At 46.9% G+C, this 25824-nt stretch overlaps 1 protein-coding gene across 11 annotated transcripts in view; it reads left to right on the top strand.

The window, feature by feature from the left end:
- The window catches only part of ARHGEF28 (Rho guanine nucleotide exchange factor 28), a 289077-nt gene that overhangs the window by 31654 nt on the left and 231599 nt on the right, over positions 1-25824 (top strand). For 10 of the 11 annotated variants that reach the window (XM_038530837.1, XM_038530833.1, XM_038530838.1 and 7 more), the window contains exon 2: positions 21467-21510. In XM_038530837.1, the coding sequence (XP_038386765.1) occupies positions 21478-21510 (33 nt within the window). In that variant the 5' untranslated portion in view covers positions 21467-21477. Of the gene's footprint in view, positions 1-21466; positions 21537-25824 lie in introns of all 11 variants that reach the window. The other variant, XM_038530835.1, reaches the window with a different exon arrangement.

The raw sequence follows: 25824 nt of genomic DNA on the forward strand, positions 1-25824 counted from the left end.
AAAAAAAAAAAAAAAAGTCAAAGATTCAGGTCAGGAGTGCAGAGCTGGGGAGAAGTGTGGCTCCCGGAGGCCTTGGGGCCCGGGGACAAGATGGGCTAGGAATTCCCAGCCCGGGTGATGAAGCGGGAGAGGTGGGCACGGGTCTCCCTACGGTTATGGGGTGGGGGCGATGACCTGGGGGGGGCAGAGGCAAAGGGCACTAGGTCCTGGCAGGCGGGCAGGAAGGAGCGGGAGCCGGGCGCAATTACACGGAGCCCCGCCCAAGCAGCAGAAGTCTTTGTGGGGCATGAGAGACGGAGGAAAGTGGCCAAACTGGAAATTCAAAGGTGGCGTCAGGAGTGACTCGGAGAAGGTCACTTTGAGTGAGCAAAGGCACTGGGACGCCTTCCGCGGCTGGTGCCCGGAGTTTCCGTGGATCTTATTTCATCCTTACCCGTCCTGGGATGGGCAGCAATTATGTTCAGTTTTTGCTTTTGGGTGGAGTCAGCTCTACGCCCCACGTGGGGCTTCAGCTCAACCCTGAACCCCAGAGGTGCCTGCCCTGCCCTGCCACGGCCCCCGTTTTATGCCCGGGGCAGGGGGGTGGGGGTTCCCGGGGGGTGGAACTGTAAGTTGCATGGTGACAAGGACGACAGGTGTAGGAACCCGACCTCCTGACTCTGGGCTCTTGGCTCTCTGGGGACGGGTCGGGGTGTGTCGTGGGCCTGCCAGGACTCGGGGCGCTTTCTTGGAAAGAAAAGTTGATGTCGGAGCCCGTCCTGGGTGCCCAGTACCCCGCGCACGGCCAGCTCCTCACCCTGGCCGCGTAGGCCCCGGCGTCCTGACTCTTCTACGGACGAACAGACAAGGCTCAACAAGGTCACATGAGCTGCCCACGGTCACACGTGTGCTCAGAGGCCCGTCGGGTGTGGGTGCCTCCCTCCTGCCCTTGTTGCTTTCACGACCTTGCACGCATGGCTTCTGCTGCTCTGCTTTGGCTCAGGAACTCGTCGAGTTGATTTTTTTTTATTATTATTATTTTAATAATAAATTTTTTTTATTGGTGTTCAATTTGCCAACATACAGAATAACACCCAGTGCTCATCCCGTCAAGTGCCCCCCTCAGTGCCCGTCACCCATTCACCCCCACTCCCCACCCTCCTCCCCTTCCACCACCCCTAGTTCGTTTCCCAGAGTTAGGAGTCTTTATGTTCTGTCTCCCTTTCTGATATTTCCTACCCATTTCTTCTCCCTTCCCTTCTATTCCCTTTTGATTTTTTTTTTTGTCCCCTTCGGGTGCTCTGCATACAGAATGAAGCCATTGCAGGGTGGATGTGACGAAGGCAGGTCCCTTGGCTTCACCTTATGTCGTAGTTTTTGGAGGAGAGTTTGTATATTTAGAGTAAACTGCAGGAAGTTCAAAAAGTGAATTAGGAAAAAAAAAAGATAGTGCTTTGATCTCCTTCGGGCTTCACGCTGGACTCGATGGAATGCACCCCGGGACCTTCAGGACGGAGGCTCATTGTTGGCCGGTGGGCCGTGCGGGGCTTCAGGGCGTGGAGCTCTGGCCCTGTGTCCTGTGTGCAGCCCCAGGAAGAGATTCCCACGCTCACGGGGTCTGTGGTGCTGTGTCCTTGGTGCGAGTGCCGGTCTGCAGCGCCCCGGCCCCTCCGTTCGCCCCTCCGGTTGGCTTGACCTGTGTTGACCCTTCAGGACGCGGCTCCTGGACCGCGTTTGGGCTTCGGTGTCCTGCCTTGTGCTGACCCTGTCAGGGCATATTGTCCTGTGTGTCCCAGGGAGACGGCACAGGGGAGCACTTGCACACATGGGATGGGGGGGGGACATCGAATGAGGCCATCCTGGGGAGAATGACTGGTCTGTAAAGGGGGGCTTTGTGAAATAAGCCAGGGAGCACATCCACCGTGGTTCTTGGGAGCTGACAGCAAATGATTTGGTGCAGGAGTAGGATCCTTTTTCTATTTTTTAAAGATTTTATTTATTCCTGAGAGACGCAGAGAGAGAGGCAGAGACCCAGGCAGAGGGAGCAGCAGGCTCCCCCTGCAGGACTCGATTCCAGGACCCTGGGGTCCTGGCCTGGGCTGAAGACAGGCGCTCCACCGCTGAGCCCCCAGCGGCCCCGTAAGTCCTAGGTGCCCCCATGTCGTGACTCGTTGAAGGGTGTGCCCCTGCTTACGTGCCCTGCGCGAGCTCCCCTCCCTGGCTGCCCTGGGCTCGGAGAGAGGATGGATCCCCACTGGCTTCCGTAAGGACAGTGAGGTCCTGCTCCCTATCAGAGCCGCACATGGGGCTCCTCAGAGAAGGGAGGCACATGCTAACAAGGGGGTGCTGGACCCCTGCTCCGGAGAAGAGGGGAGGGAAGCTTGGTATGAAGTGCTGGGAGGCGTCCTGGGCCACTGGGGCCAGAAGCGCGGGCGCAGAAGCGGCCCCTATGCCTCCTGGCAGTGGGGGGCCCCTGAGGGGCTGAGGCTGGAGGCCGGAGGGCTAACACCCAGAGCAGTTCTGGAAGTTGAACCTTCTGGTCCGAGCCACGTGGGTTGGCGGGAGCGGAGCGGGGAGGCCAGTGGGGGGTTAGTCGGGTGCAGCCAGTGCGCCGGGCCGCGAAGATGTGGAACCCCCCCGTACGTTCTCGGTGGTTGGGGGCTGGGCCTCACTGACCGCAGCGGGTCATTGGGCCCCTGCCCCCGGGGATGCTGTCCGAAGGAACGCCGGCCACGGGGCCTGTGGTTCAGGTCCTCTTAGCTGTGGCCTCCGTGTCAGCAGGTGGCTGCTGTGCTCCCTGGGGTCTGATCCTTTCCCGCTGTGCTTCCCTGGTTCTGACCTGCGAGGAGCCGGGGTCCCTGCGGGGCAGGCGGGTGGGAGGTGGCCGCAGGGAGGGCGGCTGGCGGGCGTTGTGAGCCGGGTCCCCCTGTGGCCTGCTCAGGCCAGCGTGACTTGTGATGGTTTGAGTGCCGTTGCACGGCCTTCACACAGCGGGGGAATAATAATTCATCAGCGGTGCTTATAAAGCTATTTTTGCCCTCTGGTCTCAAATATAACAACTGAGTTTAGTGTCCCAGTCATGTGTTGATGCACGAAGGATGCAGCAAATGGTGCAAGAGGAAGGTCGAGCTGGGAGCTGCGGTGAACTTGAAACGCTGAGTGGAAGGTACGAGGATACAATCGTTAGATCATAGAATGAATGAAAGATCTCAGGGAGGCCACTGGGGGCGCAGCAGGAGGGGGGACCCTGGAATTTGACCCTGGGCTTTTGTGCTATTCTGATATTTTGCCGACTGGACTCCCCTTGATCCCCACAGCAGGTTTTATGAGACAGGTTGGCCTGTGCCGCGCTGTGGGAGCAGTTTGGTGGGGTCCGTGGAGGTCAGGACTTGGATCGGGCAGGGGAGCCCGGGGTCCGCGGGCCCGCGGGGGAGCCGACCGGGGTCCAGGGGAGATTTGTGTGTAGACGTGGCGAGTGATGCATTATACGTAGTGTGAACAATATTGTGGAAGGTTCCGGATGCCCACTGGGGAGCTTGTGCCTGAGGTGATGGGCACCCTGGAGCAAGGTTTGCTCTTGACCAGGGACGTAAAGGGCTACAAGTAGTGTGGACTGTCTGACCCGGCATCGAGATCCGGGCTGGGTCGGGCGTGCGGAGGGCGCCGCGCTGCCGACCACGTAGCAGGCCGTCTAGGCTGTGCTGGCCGGTGCACGTGCGGGGACCGTGAGCTAGGTTGGCCGCGGAGTGAGGGAGACCTACCCCCCACCGCCAGCATCAGGGATGGGGAAGCGGGGAAGTCGCAAGGGGGTCCAAGGGGGCAGCTCGGAGGGCTGGCCTTACCCTGGGCGCCGTCGGGGACGGTGGAGGCAGATCAGAGCAGTTGGGCCTCCCTCCGTGAGACGTGCTCCTCCCGGAGAAGGCCCAAGGAGCCGACGAGTGGGATACGGGGTCCTCGGGCGGGGGCAGGGGGACCCTGGTTCTGCTTGGCGTCCAAGGGCAGCATAGGACAAACGGGGGCAATTGCGGGAGGCGCGTTTTGCTTTAGGGCACGGAATCGAAAGCCTCGCCGTGCGGGCGAACCCAGAGCAGCCCGTCTGGCCTTCTGCACGCTCGCACTGTGCAAACGACTGTCCCATTTTTTTACTTGTAAGTAAACAGAGACCTGGAGGCAAACAGCTGTAAAAGTCTAGAGTCAGGGTGCCCCGGGGGCTCCGCGGTGGAGCCCCTGCCTTCGGCCTGGTCGTGACCCCCCGGGGTCCTGGGATCGAGTCCCTTCTCGGGCTCCCTGCATGGAGTCTGCTGCTCCCTCTGCCTGGGTCTCTGCCTCTCTCTCTGTGTTGCTCCTGAATAAATCAATAAAACCTAAAAAAAAAAAAAAAAAAAGTGTGGAGCCCAGGTGTGTTAGTTGATTTTCCTTTCGTGGCTGAATTTGGTTTTAAGATTCAAAACCTTTACAACGTAAAAAACTGTTAACTGGAAGTGCAAATTAAATACACCTTTAAATGGAATACAATTTAAATGTAAAAACGTAAGCGTTTAAGAAAGCACGTGTCTTATTTATGAATCTTATTATAAGTCAGAGGAGCGTTTTTAAAAACTTGACAACCTTTTTTTATCACTCCACGAAATTCTAAATCATAACCAACTTGAACAGTTCTCTGTAGTGTGCTTTTCCTCAGTTTCTCATACAAGATGTATAATTTTCATTATTAAACGAAACCGCACAACAGATGTGATTTGCCAAAGTACCTTTTAAAGATCTTCTATCCTTTGACATATCTAGATGTTGTTGGGACTTCATATGTTTTCAGAATCTGAGAATTTTATCAACTAATGGAAATTCTCCAAAAGCTCCTTAAAATACTGTTGAACTTCTTATTTTTCTCAGTCTCAGTGTGTAAAGTGTACTGGACGGGGCGCCCGGGGGGCTCAGGTCGTGACCCCGGGGCCCGCCCAGCTGGGGTCTGCGGTTCCCTCTTTCTCTGCTCATCAGTCCACCTGCTTTTGCGTGCGCTTACTCGCTCGCTTTCTGTCAAATAAATAAAATCTTTTTTTAGAGTATACTAGACCTTCTTATTCCGTATGTCCTGTTTCTTACCCTCTTTCGTATTTTTCTCCATTTCTGACCCTGGGCTGTATTCAGGGTAACTTCTTAAGATCAAGACTGCAGTTTGCTGATTATCTCCTGACTTTCCTTTCTTTGCTCCGTAACCTGTGCACTTATTTTATTTTATTTATTTTATTTTATTTTATTATTTATTTTATTTTATTTTATATATTTTTTTTATTTATTTATGAGACAGAGAGAGAGAGGCAGAGGGAGAAGCAGGCTCCATGCAGGGAGCCCGACGTGGGACTCGATCCTGGGACCCCAGGGGTCACGCCCTGGGCTGAAGGCAGGTGCTCACCCGCTGAGCCCCCCGGGGATCCCCTTGCACTGAGTTTCCAACCCGCCACTTGTTACTTTCTGAAGTTGTTTGGTTCTTGGTCACGGCAGCCAGGAACAAATCGTGTTCTGTCCGTAAGTTTCTAGTTTGGTGTTTTTTTTGTTGTTGTTTTTGTTTTTTAGCATCAAACATCCTTCCGTTGAGAAACATTTGGTTAGTCTATTACTTGAACCTCTGAGGGTCTAATTTTCCTGTTTTATTGTCTTTCTCATGATCAGTAGTTTTGTCAAGTGTCGGGATTTTGCCCTGTGGGCCTGCGACCCATGAGGCGCCCCCGCCCCCTCCCGTGGGAGCCCTGGGAGGCCGAGCTCACCGTAAATGCACGCACGAGCACGCACGGTACTATCCTGATGTAAACTTTGTAGTCGAAGATTTCCAAAGAACACCTTTCCCCGACCTTAGCAAAGGCTTAGACTGAAACGGTCAGAGTTCCCTCTCTTTTCCTTTTGCTCCTGGTCGTAATTCTCTGTTTGGCTCACGACGTACGTCCTTGGCGTGTCCGATGCAGGAGGTCGGTTCGGGTGCCCAGCCACACGTGCATCTGCAGCTTCGTCTCTTGCTCTCAAAGGCCGCGGAAACCGAATGTCTTGGTGGAGTCCAGCAAACCTTTTCAGGGCAAAGATTCTCCATGGGGTCATCACAGTGGTTTTTTGATGGGTCTTAATTGTAGGACTCGTGGAAGGCCCCCTTGCTGGGAGCTCGACTAACCCGCTTGTTGTTAAAAATAGTCTAGCTAGTATTTTAAGCAGTAGGGTCCTCAGGTGATTGACTCCATCATACGGAAAGAGCAGAAGTCCAGATTTAAAGACACTTAACAGGCCTTTGTCACCTTGTAAGGACAAGCTTACCCAGGGTCACTGCCTTCCCTTGGTTCTCTGATAGCACCTGGCGCTTCTCTTCAGGGTTACATGGTAGCATCACATGGTGTGACATGGCATTAGCTGTTTAATTTTGTGCTTTTTCCAGTAAACTAGAAGTTGCCCAGAACAAGAACCCTGGCTTATTCACGTTGGCATAAGTGCTGACCACAGGGCGGAAGGGAAGAGGCACAGAAATAGGAGGATTTGAACATGTCAGTAAAGCGGGAACAACTGGGGCACCTGGGTGGCTCAGTGGTTGATCATCTGCCTTTGGCTCAGGTCATGACCCCGGGATCCGGGATCTGGGATCGAGTCCCGCATTGGGCTCCCTGCATGGAGCCTGCTTCTCCCTCTGCCTGGGTCTCTGCCTCTCTCTCTCTCTCTCTCTCTGTCTGTGTCTCTCATGAATAAATAAAATCTAAAACAAACAAAAAATCAAAAAAACAAGTGCCCTCCTTCATGCCCATCACCATTCAGCCCATCTCCCACCTGTCTCAGTCAGCGTTCTGGACCAAGGTATGGCCTCCTGGGAGGGACGATTGAGACGTTATCCCATGAACCTGGATTATATTACTTGGCTAGTGACCCTTCATCTAGAGGAGACCATGAACACGGAGAGCTAGCAGGGGACAGGTACGCTTGTCTGCGCTTGTGTGAGCCTGTGCGTGTGTGTTGGGGTCAAGGTGAGCCGAGCGTTGTTGGTGAGAAGTGCTGATTGGGCGCTGGCCATATATTTGGAATTGTCTTCATCTGTTGGGGCTACTGTAACAAAATACCGCAAACCAAGTGGCTGATAAACCAACATTTATTTTTTATAGTGTGGAGGCTGGAAGTCCGAGTTCAGAGGGCCAGCCGGGTCTGCGTGAGGACCCTCTTCTGGGTCGGAGGTTCTCATTCTGTGTTCACATGGCAGGAGGGGCGAGGGAGTTCTGTGGGTTTTTTTTTCCCCATAAGGTACTAATGCCATTTATGGGGATTCCAGCCTCCTAAGCACCTCGCAGAGCCCCCACCTACTCATAGCATTAGGATTTCACCGTCTGTTTTAGGGGGACGCAGACACCCAGACCACAGCAGGCCTGTACACAGACCTTTATTCTTTGCTTTCCCCTGGAGAGAAAGCTTTTAGTGTTTTATTTCTTAAGTTTCTCCTGGGGAGGAAAAACAAAACAAAACCTTTCATCCCCGCGGAATCTATGTGGAATGAGATATTAAGACTTTTTTTCCCCACGGTAATTTTGAAATACTGAGGCTTAGCATTTTTATTGAAAAGGGATATTCCTATGTATTATGAAGTAGGAGTTGGGTAATTTGTAATTTAAACAAGAATACCTAGGAATTTTAATGGTAGACATAGAAACACAAAAGTCATGTTAGTTCCTGGGCGATTACAGCAGGGGTAGTATTATGTGTAGTTTATGGTTTTCTGGACTGTAGGAGCTGTCTTGTGAGGAATGCCCTTCCTGGAGGAAGCCTTTTGAAGCTGGCTGGCTTCGTCGTGGAAGAGGCACACCGAAGCCTTTATTTTTTTATTTTTTAAAATTTTTTATTATTTTTTTTACACCCAAGCCTTTAGAAGCAAAATTAGAACTCTGTCGTAATTGCCAAGAAGGACATGGGACGGTCCTTGTTATGGGACATTGAATAGCCCTGGCCGCGCAGCACCGGGATCTGTTCTCCCCGGCGCTCCTGATACCCTGGGTTCTTCCCCCGTCCTTGCAAACACCCATGGGTCCCAACCAAAAACAAACAAAAACAGACCGAAAAGGTAAAAATCCCGATTAGGAGTCTCGTTTCACTTCAAGTGCCGGCCAGTAACTTCTAATGAGCGACCCCGGCTGACTTCGCTGCAGCCCCCAGGAAGCGTCCCGAATCAACACCAAGCCATTAAGCTTTTGAGTTGAAGCTACTGAGCTGTTTGTGTGTTTGGACTGGTCTTTGTACGTTTTTAGAGGGAAGGACCCTACGCTTCTCTATGCCCATATTAATAATCAGAGTAATGTTTTAAATTAGACATTTAAATTGTTGAAGGGTTTTATTTATTTATTTTTTTGGTAAGTCATTGTAGGTTTTTTTTTTGGGGGGGATCTTTATCTTATGAGAACTTCTTTGTGTTACTGTTAAATACCAAATGGCGAATTGCACAAAGTCCTTTTTTTTTTTTAAAGATTTATTTATTTATTCATTCATAGAGATGCAGAGAGAGAGAGTAGCAGAGACACAGACAGAGGGAGAAGCAGGCTCCATGCAGAGAGCCCGACACGGGACTCGATCCAGGGTCTCCAGGATCACGTCCTGGGCTGCAGGCGGCGCTAAACCGCTGCACCACCGGGGCTGCCCCCCCCCCCCCCCTTTTTTTTTTAAAGAGTGTTACAGCACTTTGTGCCTATTACTAGCTTCTGTAGGTAACACTTGTTCAGAGCGCAGGAGTATACCTGGGTGGGAGTCAGAAAAACAGGACGATTTTGGGGGCTCCCTGGTGGCCCAGTAGGTTCAGTGTCCGACTCCTGATCTCTGCTCAGGTTGCGATCTCTGGGTCCTGGGGTGGATGGAGCCCAGTGTCAGGCTCCATCCTCAGTGGAGAGTTGGCTTCAGAGCTCTTCCTCTCCCTCTGCTTCTCCTCCTGCTTGAGCTGATTCTCTCCTTGTCTCTCTCAAATAAATAACTCATTAAAAAAATTAACAATTTTTGACTCTGTTTCACCAGGGAAACTATTTGAGCACCAGTTCTCCCCCTCTTCCTGCTTGAAGACCCAGCCCACGATCCCGTTTCTCAGGGGGGTTTTCCTGATGACTTCACCCACAAAGCTCTTCTCTTCCCCCCAGGGTCTAGAGGGAAGCTCACAGGTTCACATGGTCATCTTTACGTCTTACCGCCTGGTTATGGCTCCACTGGCTCTTTCTGGGCTGATCCTTCCACCACCGAGGCTGTGGTCAGGAGCCAGCAACTCCTCAAGTTACGGATCCAGTGGGTCCTTCTCAGTTGTCAGTGTGCTTTGCTTCGTCCACCCACAGCCTTTGCGGCCTTGTCTGTCCCTCTTGGATCATGTCACTGTAGTCCCCCTTTCCAAATTCCCAACCTAGCACCGGAGCCATCGAGGTAGGAGTACAGGATCTGGACCCAGACTGCCCGGGTTTGAGTCCTGGCTCTGCCCCCTCGGCGTTGTGTGACCTTGGACGAGGCGCTCAGCCTCTCCGTGCCTCACTTTTCCTGTGATGTGAGGCTGATAGGAGGCTTCCCCTATTAGAGGAGTAGGAACGCACAGAGAACCTAGTCAGTCAGTGCCAGCCCTGGCTGCTGGTTCTCTCAGTGTCCTAGTGAACTCCTCGTCCACCTTTCTCTCGTTCTCCAAGTCGCCGTGTGGCCTTGGTCTTTGCATGAACCCCCAACTACTTTGACTACTGTGTGATCACTGTTTCTCTCCAGCCGAGACCTCTCTTCCTTGAGCTCTGGATCCCTAGTTTTGACCTGTCTTGGACTCCAGTTACCACATTTCAAACTCATTATGGCCAATGCTCCTATTATTATTTTTTTTCTTGAGGTCTCCTGTTTGCTTCTCTTTTCTTCTTCCCTATCCTGATGAATAGCCCTCAGTACCCGGCTCCCCACACTAAGAGCCGAGGAGTAGGATCATCCAAGTCTTTATCCCCTGTGTTTAGTTAAGCACTAAGGCCTGTCCAGTTTGTCCCCTCACCTCCCAGATTTGTCTGCCCTCCCGGTGATGGTGCCCTCCAGTGAGGCGCCCAGTGTCTAACCCTAACCCCTGAACGGTAGCAGTGGGGTTTTATCGGTGTTCCTGACCTCAGAATCACTCCTCCGCCTGCTGTCACGGCGGCCTCTGCAAAACACATTTCAGATCACATCCTTCTCGTGCTTAAAGCTACCCACCAGCTTGGAGTCCACATTACTTAGTGAGATGTATCTTTGGGACATGGGACACATTTCCATCCTTCTGTCCCACCACCACCATACACTTTTAAAAAAAAATCCTGGCTGTGTTTGTTCCTCCATGAACAGCTCTTTGACACTCCAGGCAGTTGTGCCCGTGATTTCCTGTGCCTGAAATGTCCTCTCATTTCTTAGTACGCCCGGTGAATGTCCACCGTCTTCCTCTGCTTTTCAACAAAGACCTGTGTTGGCATTTGGGGTGGGAGGACTCTTTACGCAGGTTTGACCTGGCATTATAGGAGGCCTCCTCGGTTCCCAGGTGCTGAACGCCAGCAGCAGGTCCCTTTCCCCTTCAGTTTTTTCCACCATCCCATTATGCCATCATTTGAGAATCTGAAAAGATGCCCTGCCCCCGTTCTAGATACTTTTTTGGGATAGGAGAGCCCCTAACTAAAAATGTATATAAAGGCTCAGCTCAGGCTCTGTCTCCTAGGGGAGCCGTGCTGATACCTCAGCTATGAGAGGCAAGAGTATTTCTGCCTCCTTGTACTCCTAGAACCCCACACGTATTCTATGGTCGTCTTGTTTTCCTCTCTCACTGGGCCTGTGGTTTCTTGGAGAGGAATCATTTCTGCATTCCGATGCCTGAGAGCTTTATATGACCCTTGGTATTGTCTTTTCCTTAGGTTATTGACCTACTGCACATCTGTAGCCCTTTCTTGTCACATAGATTGAGACAGACCTGAAGGGAGACACATTTTTTTTGTTCCCCCAGTAATAAACATATAGGAAGTTCTGAGTATATATGTACTGAACCGAATTAAACATTTAGAGACCAGTCCCATTTCTTTTTCTTTTTGAGAAAGAGAGAGAAAGCGCATGTAAGGAGCAGCTGTGGCAGGGGCAAAGCGAGAGGGAGACGATCCCGAGCGGACTTTGTGCTTAGCAAGCAGGGAGCCCAACGCCGGACTCGATCTCACAACCTCGCGATCGTGACCTGAACCGAAATCAAGAGTGGGAGGCTCAACCAACTGAGCCACCCAGGCACTCCAAGACTAGTCCTATTTCTAAGGCTAAGCCTCCTTTCTTTTAACCTTCGCTTTAAGGTCATAATTCTGGATGTTAAATGATCATTCTGGAGTTTCTCTGGGTTATTACACATGCATCAGCTAGTTTTGTCCAGAACTGGGTCTACTCATTTCGCTATATCCGTTTAAAAACATCTTAATTTTTATTTATTGTTGAGTTGACCCATAATGTTAAACTAGTTATAGGTTCCAGCATAGTGATTGACAGATGTATACAATACACAGTGCTCACCATAATACATGTGTTCACCGTGCATTAATATAATACTATCAACTCCATTATCTGAGCTACTTTCATCTCCATGACTTGTTTTCGAGCTGGAAACTTAATGTCCTTCCCCTACTTTGCTTCTCTTTCCACCCCTCTGGCAACTACCAGTTTATTGTTCTAAGTTTTTTTTCGTTTAATTTTTCAGATTCCACACAAGTGAAATCATGTGGTTATATATTATGCTCCAACACTACAGTAAAGCTAGAGAAAAGAAAATCTTAAAAAGAAAATAAGGCAGGGGAAATAAATATAGAGCACTGACTATCTGTATGGAAGCAAAAATCTGTCTATGAATAGACCAGAGCAGTTCAAACTCACGTCGTCCAAGGGTCAAGTGTGTTTCCTCGCTTTATAAAAATGAGTGGAAAGTCATAGAAATGAGAAGCCGACAAAGAAACAAGGGTCTGATAAATCTGATAAGGTCCTTTGCCGAAGTGGAGAATGATCAGTACCAATTAGTTCGTCAGCCGATGAGTTGTCCGCCCTTAGCCAGACAAAGCAAAAGTAAAGCACATTGTAGGAAAAGCTGGGGTATATATTGTTAAATTATGACCAAAACGGAACACGCAGTTAGTGTTACGAGTCCCTGGCAAGGGACCCTGGGCCTCTGAAACTCTGTTGTTCCCTTTGTCGCAGATTTGGTGTGTTTTAGGGATGGATTATGTATAAAAGTCGGGGGCCAGTGACCTTTCCTCCTTCCAAACGTGTTGCTCCAGCCTATCCGACTCCTTAGTGTTTGCTGAAGACCAAGCATCCGCGTTTCATTTTTTCGTGCCAGGCCTTCTCTGCCGCCCGTTCCACTTACGACGCATTTATCACTTGATGCGTACCCTATGCTACCATGTTCCATGGGGTCGGTGGGGTTACTCCTTCAAACCTGTAGCTTCTCCTGGATGTGGGTCCGGACTGTCGGTTCATCAGTGATCGGGGCCGGTAGTGTTTTATAGATTTTAATCTTTCCCATGACAGCCTCCCTGGTGCTTGGCACAGAACAGGCGACAGTGAAGTGACTTCCGGGCGAGATCGAGGGACTTCAGAGACCTATGGCCATCAAGGGGATTGGCATCCTGGTAGTTGGGTCTTACCCATGATGCCTCATGATAGGGGCTTTGTGTTGATTGTGAAGGATACGCTAAACAGGTCAACGGCGTGAGACGGTAAAGGTTCAGTTGATGGGTTTTTTTTTTGATATATTTTTTTATTTTTTAAAAAAAATTTTTTATTGGAGTTCAGTTTGTTCAGTTGACGTGTTAAAGGCTTGGCTCTCTTACCTGTTTCCATGTGCGTGGCTGAAACGCCTTCCGTCGGCCTGGCCTCACCTCCCAGTTGCTGGTGCGTTCTCTTCTCCTTCTGCAGTTAGCGTGACCACTGTGCGATGCACTCGGGATCCCACGCTTGAGGGTTTGCTTACAGGCGACCACCGTTCCCACGTACAGCTTTCAGACCGAGCTGGCAGTGGAGCCGGCGGGGGTCCTCGCTCCGCCCTCTGGGTTTTCCGGCCCTACGGGGAGGCCCCCGCCCTGCAGAGCCACGGAGAACCCTTCGGACTCGGGGCACTTGGAGGGTCCTCTGCGCTGAGGCCGAGCTGCGGGGGCCCCAGGGCGTGTGGGGTCATTTTGATCAGTGTCATAATTAGAGGCCACCCGAGATGCCCAGACGTGTAGACCACCTTGAGTGGCAGCTTGATAACCGCAGCCCGCCCTCGAGTGCGTGTGCTGGGCTCTAAGTATTTCCTGTCGCTAGCGTCGGCCCTGTCGGCCCTCACGACGCGGGCTGGCAGACGAGAGGCTGCCCGGGGTGGGGACATCCCGGGTCACACGGCCGCGCCGGGTCACAGGGCCGTGTGCAGGCTGCTCTGAGACCTTCGTCCCGTGGTGGCGGCTGCCGTGGAGCCGAGCAAGGCGCCCTTGCTGAGACTGTGTTTATGTCACAGAAGGCCTTGTCCTGGAGCTGAGGGGACCCTGGGCTGATGGGTCGGAAGCGCTGGACTCCCGCCAGGTTGGCCACTTACTTCTCGGGGCTGCTTGGTCTCCGCCAAGTGCTGCGGTTTTGCTGCGGATTTTATTTTTATATATTTTTAAACTCCTGTAAAGTGGAGATGGCACCACCCACGTCCTTTATTGGGGGAGAGCGGGTGTCAGGGAAGCGCATCAAGTGAACCTCTTTGAAATGGGGACCACGGCCTTACAGGAAACGATGGTGGAAAAAAGATTGGCCCGGGGTTCTTTCTTTCTTTTTTTTTTTTTGAAAATGAAACCAAAATTATGAAAATGAGTATTATTTATAAGACTTTGTATTTTATTTCTGTGGCTAGCGGGCGGCAGTACCTGCTAGGAAGCAGGGAAGCTAGGATGCCTGCTTTGCCGTGTTCAGCGCGACCTAGCGTAAATGCAGTTTTCAACTCTGCTAATTTTTCTTTTTAGGAGGAACATAGAGGGAAGTTTGTGCATGTGTGAGAGAGACGGTGGGGGGGTATGACTTTCTCTGACAAAATTGGTTAATTGCACACTAGGACATTGATGCTGTCCTATTTGATTGTCAGAGCACTAGTATGAGGGTTTTTTTTTTTTTTTTTTTAAGATATTTGCTTTAGGGAGAGAGAGAAAGGGACAGAAAAGAACAAGCAGAGGGGCAGAGGATGAGGGAGAGAGACAATCCCAAGCAGACTCTGCGTTGAGTGTGGAGCCCCACACGGGGCTCGATCTTACAACCCTGAGATCATGACCCCGGTGGAAATCAAGAGTCTGATGCTTAACCTACTGAGCCATCCAGGTGCCCCGAGGGTTATTTTTATTAGAAATACTTAAGAAGTTCTTCCGTTTTCTCAGAGGATAGGGAGGAGATCATATTCTTCTTCCATTAATGCTGAGATTATCTTTAAGCTTTTATTGCGTTATGATCATTTTTCCACTTGTTCGTTGATCTCTGCCATGTTCTCGTTGATTGGCAGTTTTAGGATTTCAGGAATTTGCCAGTACCTAAAAGCACTATTCTCAATTGTATTTGACCTTGTTTCATTTAAAAAAAAAAAAAAAAAGAGAGAGATTTCTGATTTTATCTTAGGTTGATCTGTATTATTTATAACATCCTGTAACCACGTCGAGACCAAGACAAACAACTATAAAACATCTAAAGTACAAGGGGGTCGGCTGGAAAATCGATGGTAATATTAAGTTGGGGTGGATGAGGCGAAGAACTGATGTGGGAGGCAGTTGCTCCTCATATTCCAGGGGGTCAGGTGATGTGAGAATTATTCTTGGGTTTAGGTGACTTTTGCTTCAGACTAACCTTGTAACCGTAGCAATTTGTGAATGAAGATTCAGGCGAGTAAGACTTCCTCCACGTCCCCCTCAAGGCTGCTGGGAGGAGACAGAACATGAGAGACTCCTAACTCTGGGAAACGAACTAGGGGTGGGGGAAGGGGAGGTGGGCGGGGGGCGGGGGTGACTGGGTGGAGGGCACTGACGGGGGCACTGGATGGGATGAGCACTGGGTGTTATGGTATATGTTGGCAAATTGAACACCAATAAAAAATAAATTTATATAAAAAAATAAGATTAAAAAAAAAAGTCTGCTGGGAGGACTTCCTGAGATGTTTGTCAAACAAGGAGCACAGCACCTAACCACGTCATTTGCCTTCCAAATGTAGTTCCTAACAGTATTAACGAACGTTTGACCATTATTTATTGTTAGATCTCGTAAGACGCATACAAGCCAAAGATTTCTGGCATGTTCCAGGACAAAATTGAAGTCATGGGTTTTATATGGAATCAGTCTTAGAAACCTAGAATTATGTAAAGTCAAAAATGATTGCTTTCTGTGTAACTTGAATTTATATGTTCTTTTATTTTTAATTTTGAATATTCTCTTCACTTGTTGAATGGTCTAATTTTTATTAGAAGTGACCAGCAAATGAAGATACAGGAAAATTAGGTATTCTCTCTAGTATGTGTGAAATCCTGAAGATTTTGTATCTCATGGTTGTTGTTGGTGGTGTTGTTTTTGTAAGACTCCCCCCCCCCCCCCCCCAGTTTTGGAAGGAAACTTAAAAATTGTGGCTGTGTACAAAGACCTCGAATCATTCTGGTGTCTGGTGGAAAGAGTGGAAATACTTTGGCTTTAGATTTTTCAGGAAACCTTTTTGAAAAATAAAGATGAAAAAACCCAACCTACTTGAGTCTGAGAATTTTTTTTTAAAAAAATTTTTTTTTTTTTTATTTATTTATGATAGTCACAGAGAGAGAGAGAGAGAGAGGCAGAGACACAGGCAGAGGGAGAAGCAGGCTCCATGCACCGGGAGCCTGATGTGGGATTCGATCCTGGGTCTCCAGGATCGCGCCCTGGGCCAAAGGCAGGCGCCAAACCGCTGCGCCACCCAGGGATCCCGAGTCTGAGAATTTTTTGAATTGCAGATGGAGAACTCAGGCGTTAGGAAATGGAACGGGGAGCGCAGCATTTGCGTGGTGAGCGCTGGTGTGTGTAGGACGTGGGCAGTTGCTTGCGTAGCAGATAGAAGCTGATTTTGTCATTAAACTTGACGTGAGGGGAGGCATGGCGTGGTTTAGACCTGCTGCTCCCGAGGGTCTAAGACGTTTGTCCCCTGTCCTCTCTCTGACTCAACTAGGAAATTCTCATAGGGGTTCGCAGAAGGTTTGGGACCATGACTGGGAATTGTGGGGACTCTAGTTTTTTGTTTTTAATTTTTTTTTTTTTTTAGTAAAAAGTAGTTTCTTTGAAAAAAACAAAACAGTTGGTGTTCCAAATGGTCGTTAAGTTTCTGTACTGAGCAGCGGCAAAGGGCAGAGGCGGCGGGGCTGCCGGACCAGTTCTTGGAGGTGCGAGGTGCTCGGGAGGAGGGCGTCGGGCCCTTGCTGGCCGAGGCCGGAGGAGAGTGCAGGTCGGACGCGCACACCCATGTCCTTGGCGTCGCAGTGGCTGAGCAGGCCGGGGACCGGACCCCCGTGGCCCGCGCGATGCGCCCCCGCCTCAGGCCCTCGGCACTGGCTGGCCCTCGACTCCAGCCCCAGCGCCTCGGCCTTCCCAGGTCTATGCAGGCTGCCCGGGGACCACGGGGGAAGAGCCCACAGCCTACGTGCGGAGCAGGCCTTCCTGGGTAGGAGCAGATCTGCAGCATGTGGTACCCTAAGTAAAACAGACAAGCAAAAAACCCACGTGTGTCCGTAACGTATTTATTTATAAAGTGTACTATGGCGACAGTACATTTTCTTTTTTTAAAAGATTTTTATTCATGAGAGACCCAGGGAGGCAGAGACCCAGGCAGAGGGAGAAGCAGGGACCCCGATGCGGGTCTCGATCCCGGGACCCCAGGGTCACGGCCTAGGCCGAGGGCAGACGCTCAGCCACTGAGTCCCCCAGACACCCCACAGCAGTATATTTTCTAAAACCTACCCCCAATGAAGATTAAATTACATTAATAACCCTTTTTGGTGTCACTAAAAGCATTAATACGTAATACATGTCAGCAAAAGTCGTAAGACACATGGATCATCATTTTGTTGGTTTAGTAACAGACCCTCGGTCTGAAGGCCTGGTTCAAAGCGCTCTTACTTTGCGGTTGGATTCCGTGGGTGTCACAGCCGGTTAGGATAACCTCCTCGGGAGACATACATTCTAATAGACACACAGCGCTAGCTGTGCTTAAAAATTAGGGGATCTGTGTTTTATTTTTATTTTTTTTTAAGATTTTATTTATTTATTCACGAGAGAGAGAGAGAGAGAGAGAGAGAGAGAGAGAGAGGCAGAGACCCAGGCAGAGGGAGAAGCAGTCGACGCGGGACTCGATCCCGGGACCCTGGGGTCACGCCCCAGGCTGAAGGCAGGAGCTAAACCGCTGAGCCACCCAGGGATCCCCGGGATTTGTGTTTTAATTTCACCCACTAATTACACAGGTTCACTAATGTTTATTTTTATTTTTTTATTTTTTTAATTTTTATTTATTTATGATAGTCACACAGAGAGAGAGAGAGAGGCAGAGACACAGGCAGAGGGAGAAGCAGGCTCCATGCACCGGGAGCCCGACGTGGGATTCGATCCCGGGTCTCCAGGATCGCGCCCTGGGCCAAAGGCAGGCGCTAAACCGCTGCGCCACCCAGGGATCCCGGCAGGTTCACTAATGTTTAAAAGCAACGGCAAACTCTCCTCTTCCCTCATCCCAGTCAGTCCTCTTAGAACTTAGAACTTGCCACGTTTTTAAAATAGAAAACCCGTGAAACATTTGTTTTGAAAGATTTATGTAGATTTGGAAGCTTTTTTATTTTCCCAGAATTTAAAGCCCACAGATGCGAGGGCTTTATTAGGTTGCAAAGCTTTAATTATAGCAGCAAAGTCACAAAGCAGTGGTAACGTGTACTAATAATTCTTTTTCAAAATGTTATGATAGCCTATCCTATCCCTAACCTAAATTTCCTTTGAGATATTTTTCACTTACTAAAATATCACCCCTTTCTTGAGGGAACAGGCTATTTATTTGGAAAAAAATGAATGTTTTTAAGGACATGTCATAAATAGCTACTTTTCTTAGAAAAGCCGGAACCTGCTATTTTGGAAAGAGAAAACCACGTAGTATGTGTTTAAGCTTGACAGCTCCTTAAAGTACTTTGCCGCAGTATAACCGATACACCTCCACGCGGTGTATGGATTTTTGTGATCCTTTCCTAGCTCATGGCAGAAACTGGAAAGATTGGGCCATGTTTGAAAAAAATTTTTTTTAATCTGAAGATGTAATGGGCTCTATTCAACTGAAATTCTTATTGCTGTAATATTAACCACCGTGATTGATGTTCTGGGGACTTTCATTTTCAAGTTCATAGTGAATGAATGTTACTCAAGGTGTTTTTTAAGCTTATTATGCAAGCAGCTCCCCTCCCAGTGGTTGTAGTTGAATGCTTTTCCCACAAAACATTTCCTTCCTTCCTTCCTTCCTTCCTTCCTTCCTTCCTTCCTTCCTTCCTTCCTTCCTTCCTTCCTTCCTTCCCTTTCTTCTTTCTTCCTTTCCTTTCCTTTCTTTTTTCTCTTTTTCTTTCTTTCTTTCTTTCTTTCTTTCTTTCTTTCTTTCTTTCTTTCTTTCTTTCTTTCTTTCTTTCTTTCTTTCTTTCTCTCCTTCCTTCTTTTTCTTTCTTTTTCTTTTTCTTTTTCTTTTTCTTTTTCTTTTTCTTTTTTTCTTTTTCTCTTTTTCTTTTTCTTTTTTGAGAGAATGGTGCACAAGAGAGGGCCAGGGATAGCCCACAATGTGGGGCTCAATCCCAGGACCCTGGGGTCATGACCTGAACTGAGAGTAGGTGCTTAGCCACCTGAGCCACCCAAGTGCCCCGAGAACATTAGTTTTTATTAAAGGAGTTAATTCGGTCTTCAGATTAACTCCATATTCTCATCAAAAGTAGTTTCTTTTAGATGTATCATCAGATAAAACGTAAAAAGCTGAGTAAGGGAAAACATCTGTATTTTTATGAGTGTGTGCCAAACGTGTCACACAGCTTGGTGGTGCTCTAGGATTTATTTATTAGAATATTTGGTAGTGTTCAAAGTTTTGCTCATAAGGAATGCATTTTAGTTTTATTATTTTCTATGTTATTTCATTTCTTTTAAAACCACATTTACTGGGGGATCCCTGGGTGGTGGCTCAGCAGTTTGGTGCCTGCCTTTGGCCCAGGGCATGATCCTGGAGTCCTGGGATCAAGTCCCATGTCGGGCTTCCAGCATGGAGCCTGCTTCTCCCTCTGCCTGTGTCTCTGCCTCTCTCTCTCTCTTTTGCTCTCTCTGTCATGAATAAATAAATAAATAAATAAATAAATCTTAAAAAAATAAATAGAAATAAAACCATTTACTGTAGGATACACTTCCTTTGCTGATAAGTAGAAATTTGAAAAAGATCTAATTTTATCAAGTTTAGTGAAAATTTTTTAAAGCCTTGAAATTTTGCATGGCATGATTGTAAACATAGATAAAAAAAATTGCTGATACCTTGAAGTATGGTGTAAATTTAGGGTACGGGGTCATGGTATTATATGCTATTGGGTATACTTTCATATTTTAAATACCTAGTTGATAGCTGATTTTTTGGGAGGGCTATTGATTTGTTGATCTTAGTCATTTTTATTTTGTAGCGGGGTTGATGAAAAATTCATATTTATTTTATTTTTTTAGTAAAATAATTTTTATTGGTGTTCAATTTACCAACGTACAGAATAACACCCAGTGCTCATCCCGTCAAGTATCCCCCTCAGTGCCTGTCACCCACTCACCCCCACCCCCCGCCTTCCTCCCCTTCTACCACCCCTAGTTCGTTTCCCAGAGTTAGGAGTCTTTATGTTCTGTCTCCCTTTCTGATGAAAAATTCATATTTAGGAATGAGTATCATTTGTCACGTTCTTATTAGCATTAGGTTTAATTTGAAGTTTGCTTCCTAGAATCCTTAAGCCATTCATGCAGTTTATGAGGTTGGTTTGTTTATTTATTTATTTATTTATTTATTTATTTATTTATTTATTTATTTATTTATTTATGATAGACATAGAGAGAGGCAGAGACGCAGGCAGAGGGAGAAGCAGGCTCCATGCCGGGAGCCCGATGCAGGACCCGATCTCGGGACCCCAGGATCGCCCTCTGGGCCAAAGGCAGGCGCGAAACCGCTGAGCCACCCAGGGATCCCTATTAGGTTAATTTTTATTAAGAATTGATTATAATATAAAAAGTCACTTAAGTCGGTCTACATCAACTGCCAAAGGGCACAGTGTGTTGAAAATGAGCTTGTCAGACCTTCCGTCTTCTCTGAGCTTGACTTAGGGAATATAACTCATGACCTAGGAGGGCACCGTGGCAGCATGTGTATGAAGTATTAATAAAACTGAAGTTAAAGGTTTTTATTAAAAAATAGGACTTTTGAGTATTTTCCTTTTTTAAAAAATTTTATTTATTCATGAGAGAGAGAGAGAGGCAGAGAAACAGGCAGAGGGAGCAGCAGGCTCCATGCAGGGAGCCCGATGCGGGACTCGATCCCGGGACCCTGGGGTCATGCCCTGGGCTGAAGACAGGCACTCAACTGCTGAGTCACCCGGGTGCCCCGATTTTCCTTCTTGCCTAGTGCATACTTTGGATATTACTGTACTAAATGTCACAGTTTGGGTTGCTATACGCCTGCGGCCCTAGCAGACGTCCCCTGGATGCTGCAGCTGGAGTGCGGCCTGGGAACCAGAGGCAGAGCTCGGATGCTGGTGGGGTCTCCCTGTCGCACCCGTTCAGAATTCTCACGCAGCTACTCTTCACTTTGCCTTTAGGTCTTTCTTGTTGAGCAAAGGTTTTTGAGGGCTGGACCCCGTGGCGATCATCTCTGCGTAACGGTTGGCCCGCTGGAGGTGTTCGGTGAGCCCCTTCTGGAGCGGTGCTAGCTCTTTGAGCTTCAAGCCGGCGTCTGGGTGGGGCCCTAACGGAGCAGGTGTACCCCGAGGGAGATGGGATGCCTGCAACTGGTGGAGAGAGTAGTGAGCCCCCTGTGACCCTGTGACTGAAATCTTTGGCCTTCTGGATGAAAGACCTACCTTGTCCCTGAGGTCTCCTGCCTCATTTGGACCAAGGAGGATTCTGACCTCAGAGTAGCCTGTTACTCAAGGAGTTCACTACAGCAAAACTTTGACCATGTTTATGGTGACTTTCTTGGCTTTTCGAAATACTTCTCTTTTGAGAGCAGTCAGTAGGATGATGTCTGGGGTTTGAAAGGTTCCCTTATGTGTGAAAGAAGAAAGCGGGGTGTGTTTTGTGCAGATAGGATCTCTTTCCCATAGTTGATAATTTGGGGCCTGCAGTTTTGCTCACTGTTGCTTTTCCTCCTGTTGGTGACAACTGCAGGGCAGGACACGGTTGGGCTAGTGGGTTATGGTGCCTCCCGTAATAACAATTCTCATTCGTTATCTTCTTGCAGATGCAGGAGCCATGGAGTTGAGCTGCAGCGAAGTACCTCTTTATGTAAGTGCCTGCGCATTGGACGGCAGGTCTGAGTGCCCTTTTGTACACACCTGTGGGACTGAAGCGAGGACAAATGTTGGGCTCACCATTGTTGTTGAGGCTTTTCACAAAAAAACCCCCATAGAGCGTTACTGTCTTGTTCAGGTGTTCACGCGGACCCTTTTAAAACTGATTGATTCTCAGTTCTAAAATCTGGGTTTTAATAATATTTCCCTGAGTAACTTCGTTTAAACTGTATAACTTCTGGATTGAGCAATACCCGTTTCATTCATGTGAATGACTTTTGAACATTGTATATTATGCTCTCCTGAATATTCAGGAATATTTTCTCTGTGTGTCTTTTTTTGGGGGGGTAAGGTTTAGTGGCAGCTGTGGCAGCTAAAATAAAATAGGAATTTGAAGAGCAAGGCACTGGGGCATCCATAGATTAGGTGGAGATTGAGGGGACAGCGGTGCCCAGGGACATGCCCGGTCAGGCATGCCTTCTGCGTTGAGGGAGGAAGGATTCCATTCTTGAGAACAATTACTGGGCACAACAGGGAAGTGAATGGATGGTGTCTTCACGTAGAAGATGGCAGATGTCTTCACCCTCCCTCCTTAGTTCAGTCAAAACTTCTTTCCTTGGAATCTGAGTTGGTGGGGGGGGGGGTGGGCACGGATGGGTACGTGGGCACTTTGGTTTCGGGTGACCTTTGAATCCCCTCATGGTGTTCAGGCCCAGAACTGCATCTAGGCTAAGAGTATGAATTCCATTTAAGTTAATCCTTAATGTAATGGAGGAACTAGAAGAAAATCAGAATCTTCGATTAAAATCTATTTATTCATTTCCCCGTACCACATCTCACTCACTACCCAGGTAGCCCACCTTCCCTCCTCCTTCCCCTACCTGTCCTCTTCCCTTATACAAACTCCATTCTATTCTCTGCAGAAAAGTACATGATAGGATGAACGGATGTCAGAATAATGAGAGAGGTGGCTCCTAGGTTGCCCAGCGGTCCGTAGTACTCTCTAGGTTGCGATTTGCAGGTCATAAAGTAGACATTTGGGCTCGGCTCATCCGTAATTACAGACGAAGACTGGTCCAAGGCTCAACTGTAAATAGCTCCTGGTTCTCTGGCTTTCTTTTTTCTTTCTTTCTTTTTTTTTTTTTTTTTGGTATCCTCCTCCTCTTAAGCTCTACTTTCTCTGCCCTGCTCTCCTGCCTCAAAACAAATCCCACAAACCTAATCAATATATAGAATCTTGGGGATCCCTGGGTGGCTTGGCGGAGCCCTTTGGCCCAGGGCGCAGTCCTGGAGTCCCGGGATTGAATCCTGCGTTGGGCTCCCGGCATGGAGCCTGCTTCTCCCTCCTCCTGTGTCTCTGCCTCTCTCTCTATGTCTATCATTAAAAAAAAAAAAAAAAAAAAGATCTAGAATCTTGTAGTTGATGAACATACTAGTGTAGCTATTTTGATTCCTACCTATGAGACTACGATCAGATTAGGGAAGAGTCAGTACACAAAGCCTACGGAGAGGAGGGGCTTAAAGGACAAACAAAAGCAAAAATAAATTTTTTCTAATTATTAGACCGTATATACTAACTGGAATAAGATGAAATATATGGAAGGTGTTAAGAAACCATTACTCATAATCTCACCCCCTATAGATACTGTGTTAAAGTCTTTGTTATTCTAAGGTGCAGACTTTTTGCCCCCCTCGTTTTACCAGCTCTGAAATTGAGATGCTCTTATGTGCTGTGTTGTAGTTACTATCTACGCCTGCGTGTCCTTGGTCACAGTGGTCCTGTGGTTGTCACTTAGGACTACCTGTGTGCCTTGCTGGTGATACGTGAATTAGATGCTTTCAGAATGATTCTACTAGACTTGGCATTAAAAAGCTAACTTACTCTGTATACACAGTAACATGGAAGACATTGAAACAGTGGCCTGATACATAAAATCTGTCTAAATTTAGAAGTTCTTGCAATTAGTATAAAATAAAATTCAATCCTGCCATAATTAATTTTTTGGTGGAATATAAAATAGAAATTATAACTGATATAAGTGATTACCTTAGATTAGATGAAATAGATTGTTTATGTTTAACATGACTCTTAAAACATGCATACGTATGTGTCTGTATATATATTAAATCTATATATAAATATAAAAAATATAAAAATATGTAAAAATTATATATATATACAAATCTGATTATAACTGATTTTTTTCCCCTCACTTAAACTTTTATGTCAGTATTACAAACTGATGTCAGCCAATTTGACCACTTGGGCACATGCAGTAAGAGGCCAGAAGGGATATACTTTAATGAAAACAAGACTTAAAACTAATTTCCACCAAATTAGTAACATATAAACAGCACACATAAGAACTATACTAATACTTATTGCTGTATTTTGGGGCAGGCCTCCTCTCTGCTTTTTTGTGTGGAGAAGTTTAATAAATAGTTACTTCTAGCTTCTAGTTTATAAAATTTGGTTTACAAATCTTTAATTTTTAAAATTTGTATTTACGTTTTACATATGTTATAACAATTGGAAATATCAAGAAAAATTAGAACCTCATGTTTAATCCTGTCACCAGTATGAGCACTTTTGATATTTTAGTATGTTTTTTCAGAGTTTTATTGATATTTGTGTTGAATTTTATTGATGTTAAAGCATTCATTATTAAGGCATTTATTTAGATAAGGTGTTTTCTTATTTTACTGCAGTATGTATATATATAATTAAAGATTTTCTATTCTTAAGTAATCTCTGTACACAACATGGGGCTTGAACTCCTGGTCCTGAGATCAAGAGTCACAGGCTCTGCTGACCAAACCAGCCAGGTGCCCCTTGACTGCAATATATTGGATTTCTTTATTTTGTTATTTTTACATACTAACAATTCTATTTGTTACGATTTTTTATTTTAGAAAAACAGATTGACTCTGGCAAGTGTATAATTAAACTAAAACCCAAATAAAACTAGTAATTTTAAAGGGCCTATAACATACTGAGATACCTTTAAATTATAAAATAATAATTGCATGATAATGAAAAAATCTCATTAAGATGGTCTTTAAAAATATAAATTATAAAATCTATCTCATGGAGAATTAGATCACATAAATGGAGTGATAATTATGGGAAGAAAATGTGATGGAAATTATTCTCAGCTTTGATCCACCCTCCACCTTGTTCAGGTGATTATTTTGTTGTTGTTGTTCCTTTGATTATAAATCATTTTGATGTAAGAATTCTTTTTTTGGGAGGGGGGATTCATTTTTAAGGGTCAGAGGTCTTTGCTTCTAGGTCACTAAAGAGAATCCTTACTAAAAATAGTAGAGAGCATTCATTTATCAATTCTTGGAGATTTTTGGGGTTCTTTAGGGAATTCTGTATATAGTATCTTACTACCTGGAAATCCTGGAAGTTTCTACTTCTTACTGATTTGGATGCCTTTTATTTCTTTTTCTTGTCTGATTGCTATGTCAAGGACTTCCAGTACTATGTTGAATAAAAGTGGTGAGGGTGGGCTTGATCCCAAGACCCTGAGATTGTGACCTGAGCCAAAATTAAGAGCCGTCACCTAACCAACTGAGCCACCCAGGCACCCTTATATTTTCTACTTCAGTTTCCTATTTTATTTTCTACTTCAGTTTTCTGTATTATTTAGTTTACCGTTTTGCCAGCACAATTTTAGTTTCCATTGGTTTATTTTTAGTCCCTATGTGGTTATCAAATCTTGGCCTGTTTCTTATGCCCATAATAGTTTCATAATCTTGTGTATTTTACTGTATGCACAAAGAACTTAAAGTATTTTGCATGTCAGGAATTTGTTTCTGACTCTGATTCTGTCTGGTGTGCTGTAGAACTTTATAGTTCTTTTGGCAAACGTTTAAGGAGGCAATCTTAGTGTTGGAGATGCAGGGATATTCCTCAACTCAGCCAGACTCATTCTGATTTTTGAAGTGAACAATGGAGATCCATTGAGTTGTTATTGCAGGAAAAGAAACCCTGCACTGTGATATAAGGTTAGAGAAGAAGCAGGAGTTGGCATCTGGTAGCCAAGAATTCTGAAATACCGATTTGTAGACCATAGGGATGTGAGCCTTGTGAATCCATTTTTCAGCCTCTGAGCAGCTTCCTGCGTCTGTGCTCCAAGGGGCACCAAAGGAGCCACATTGAAGGCCAGGCTGTTTATTCACGATAGAAAAAAAAAAAAGCACAGATGCATGTGATCTGGTTTGAGGTCTAGGCTTAATTTTCATTTTTTATTTTTATTTATTTTTAAGGATTTTGTATGTTTATGTATTTTAGAGAAAGAGT

The sequence above is a fragment of the Canis lupus genome, chromosome 2 (assembly GCF_011100685.1).
Source record: "Canis lupus familiaris isolate Mischka breed German Shepherd chromosome 2, alternate assembly UU_Cfam_GSD_1.0, whole genome shotgun sequence".
Classification (NCBI taxonomy): Eukaryota; Metazoa; Chordata; class Mammalia; order Carnivora; family Canidae; genus Canis; species Canis lupus.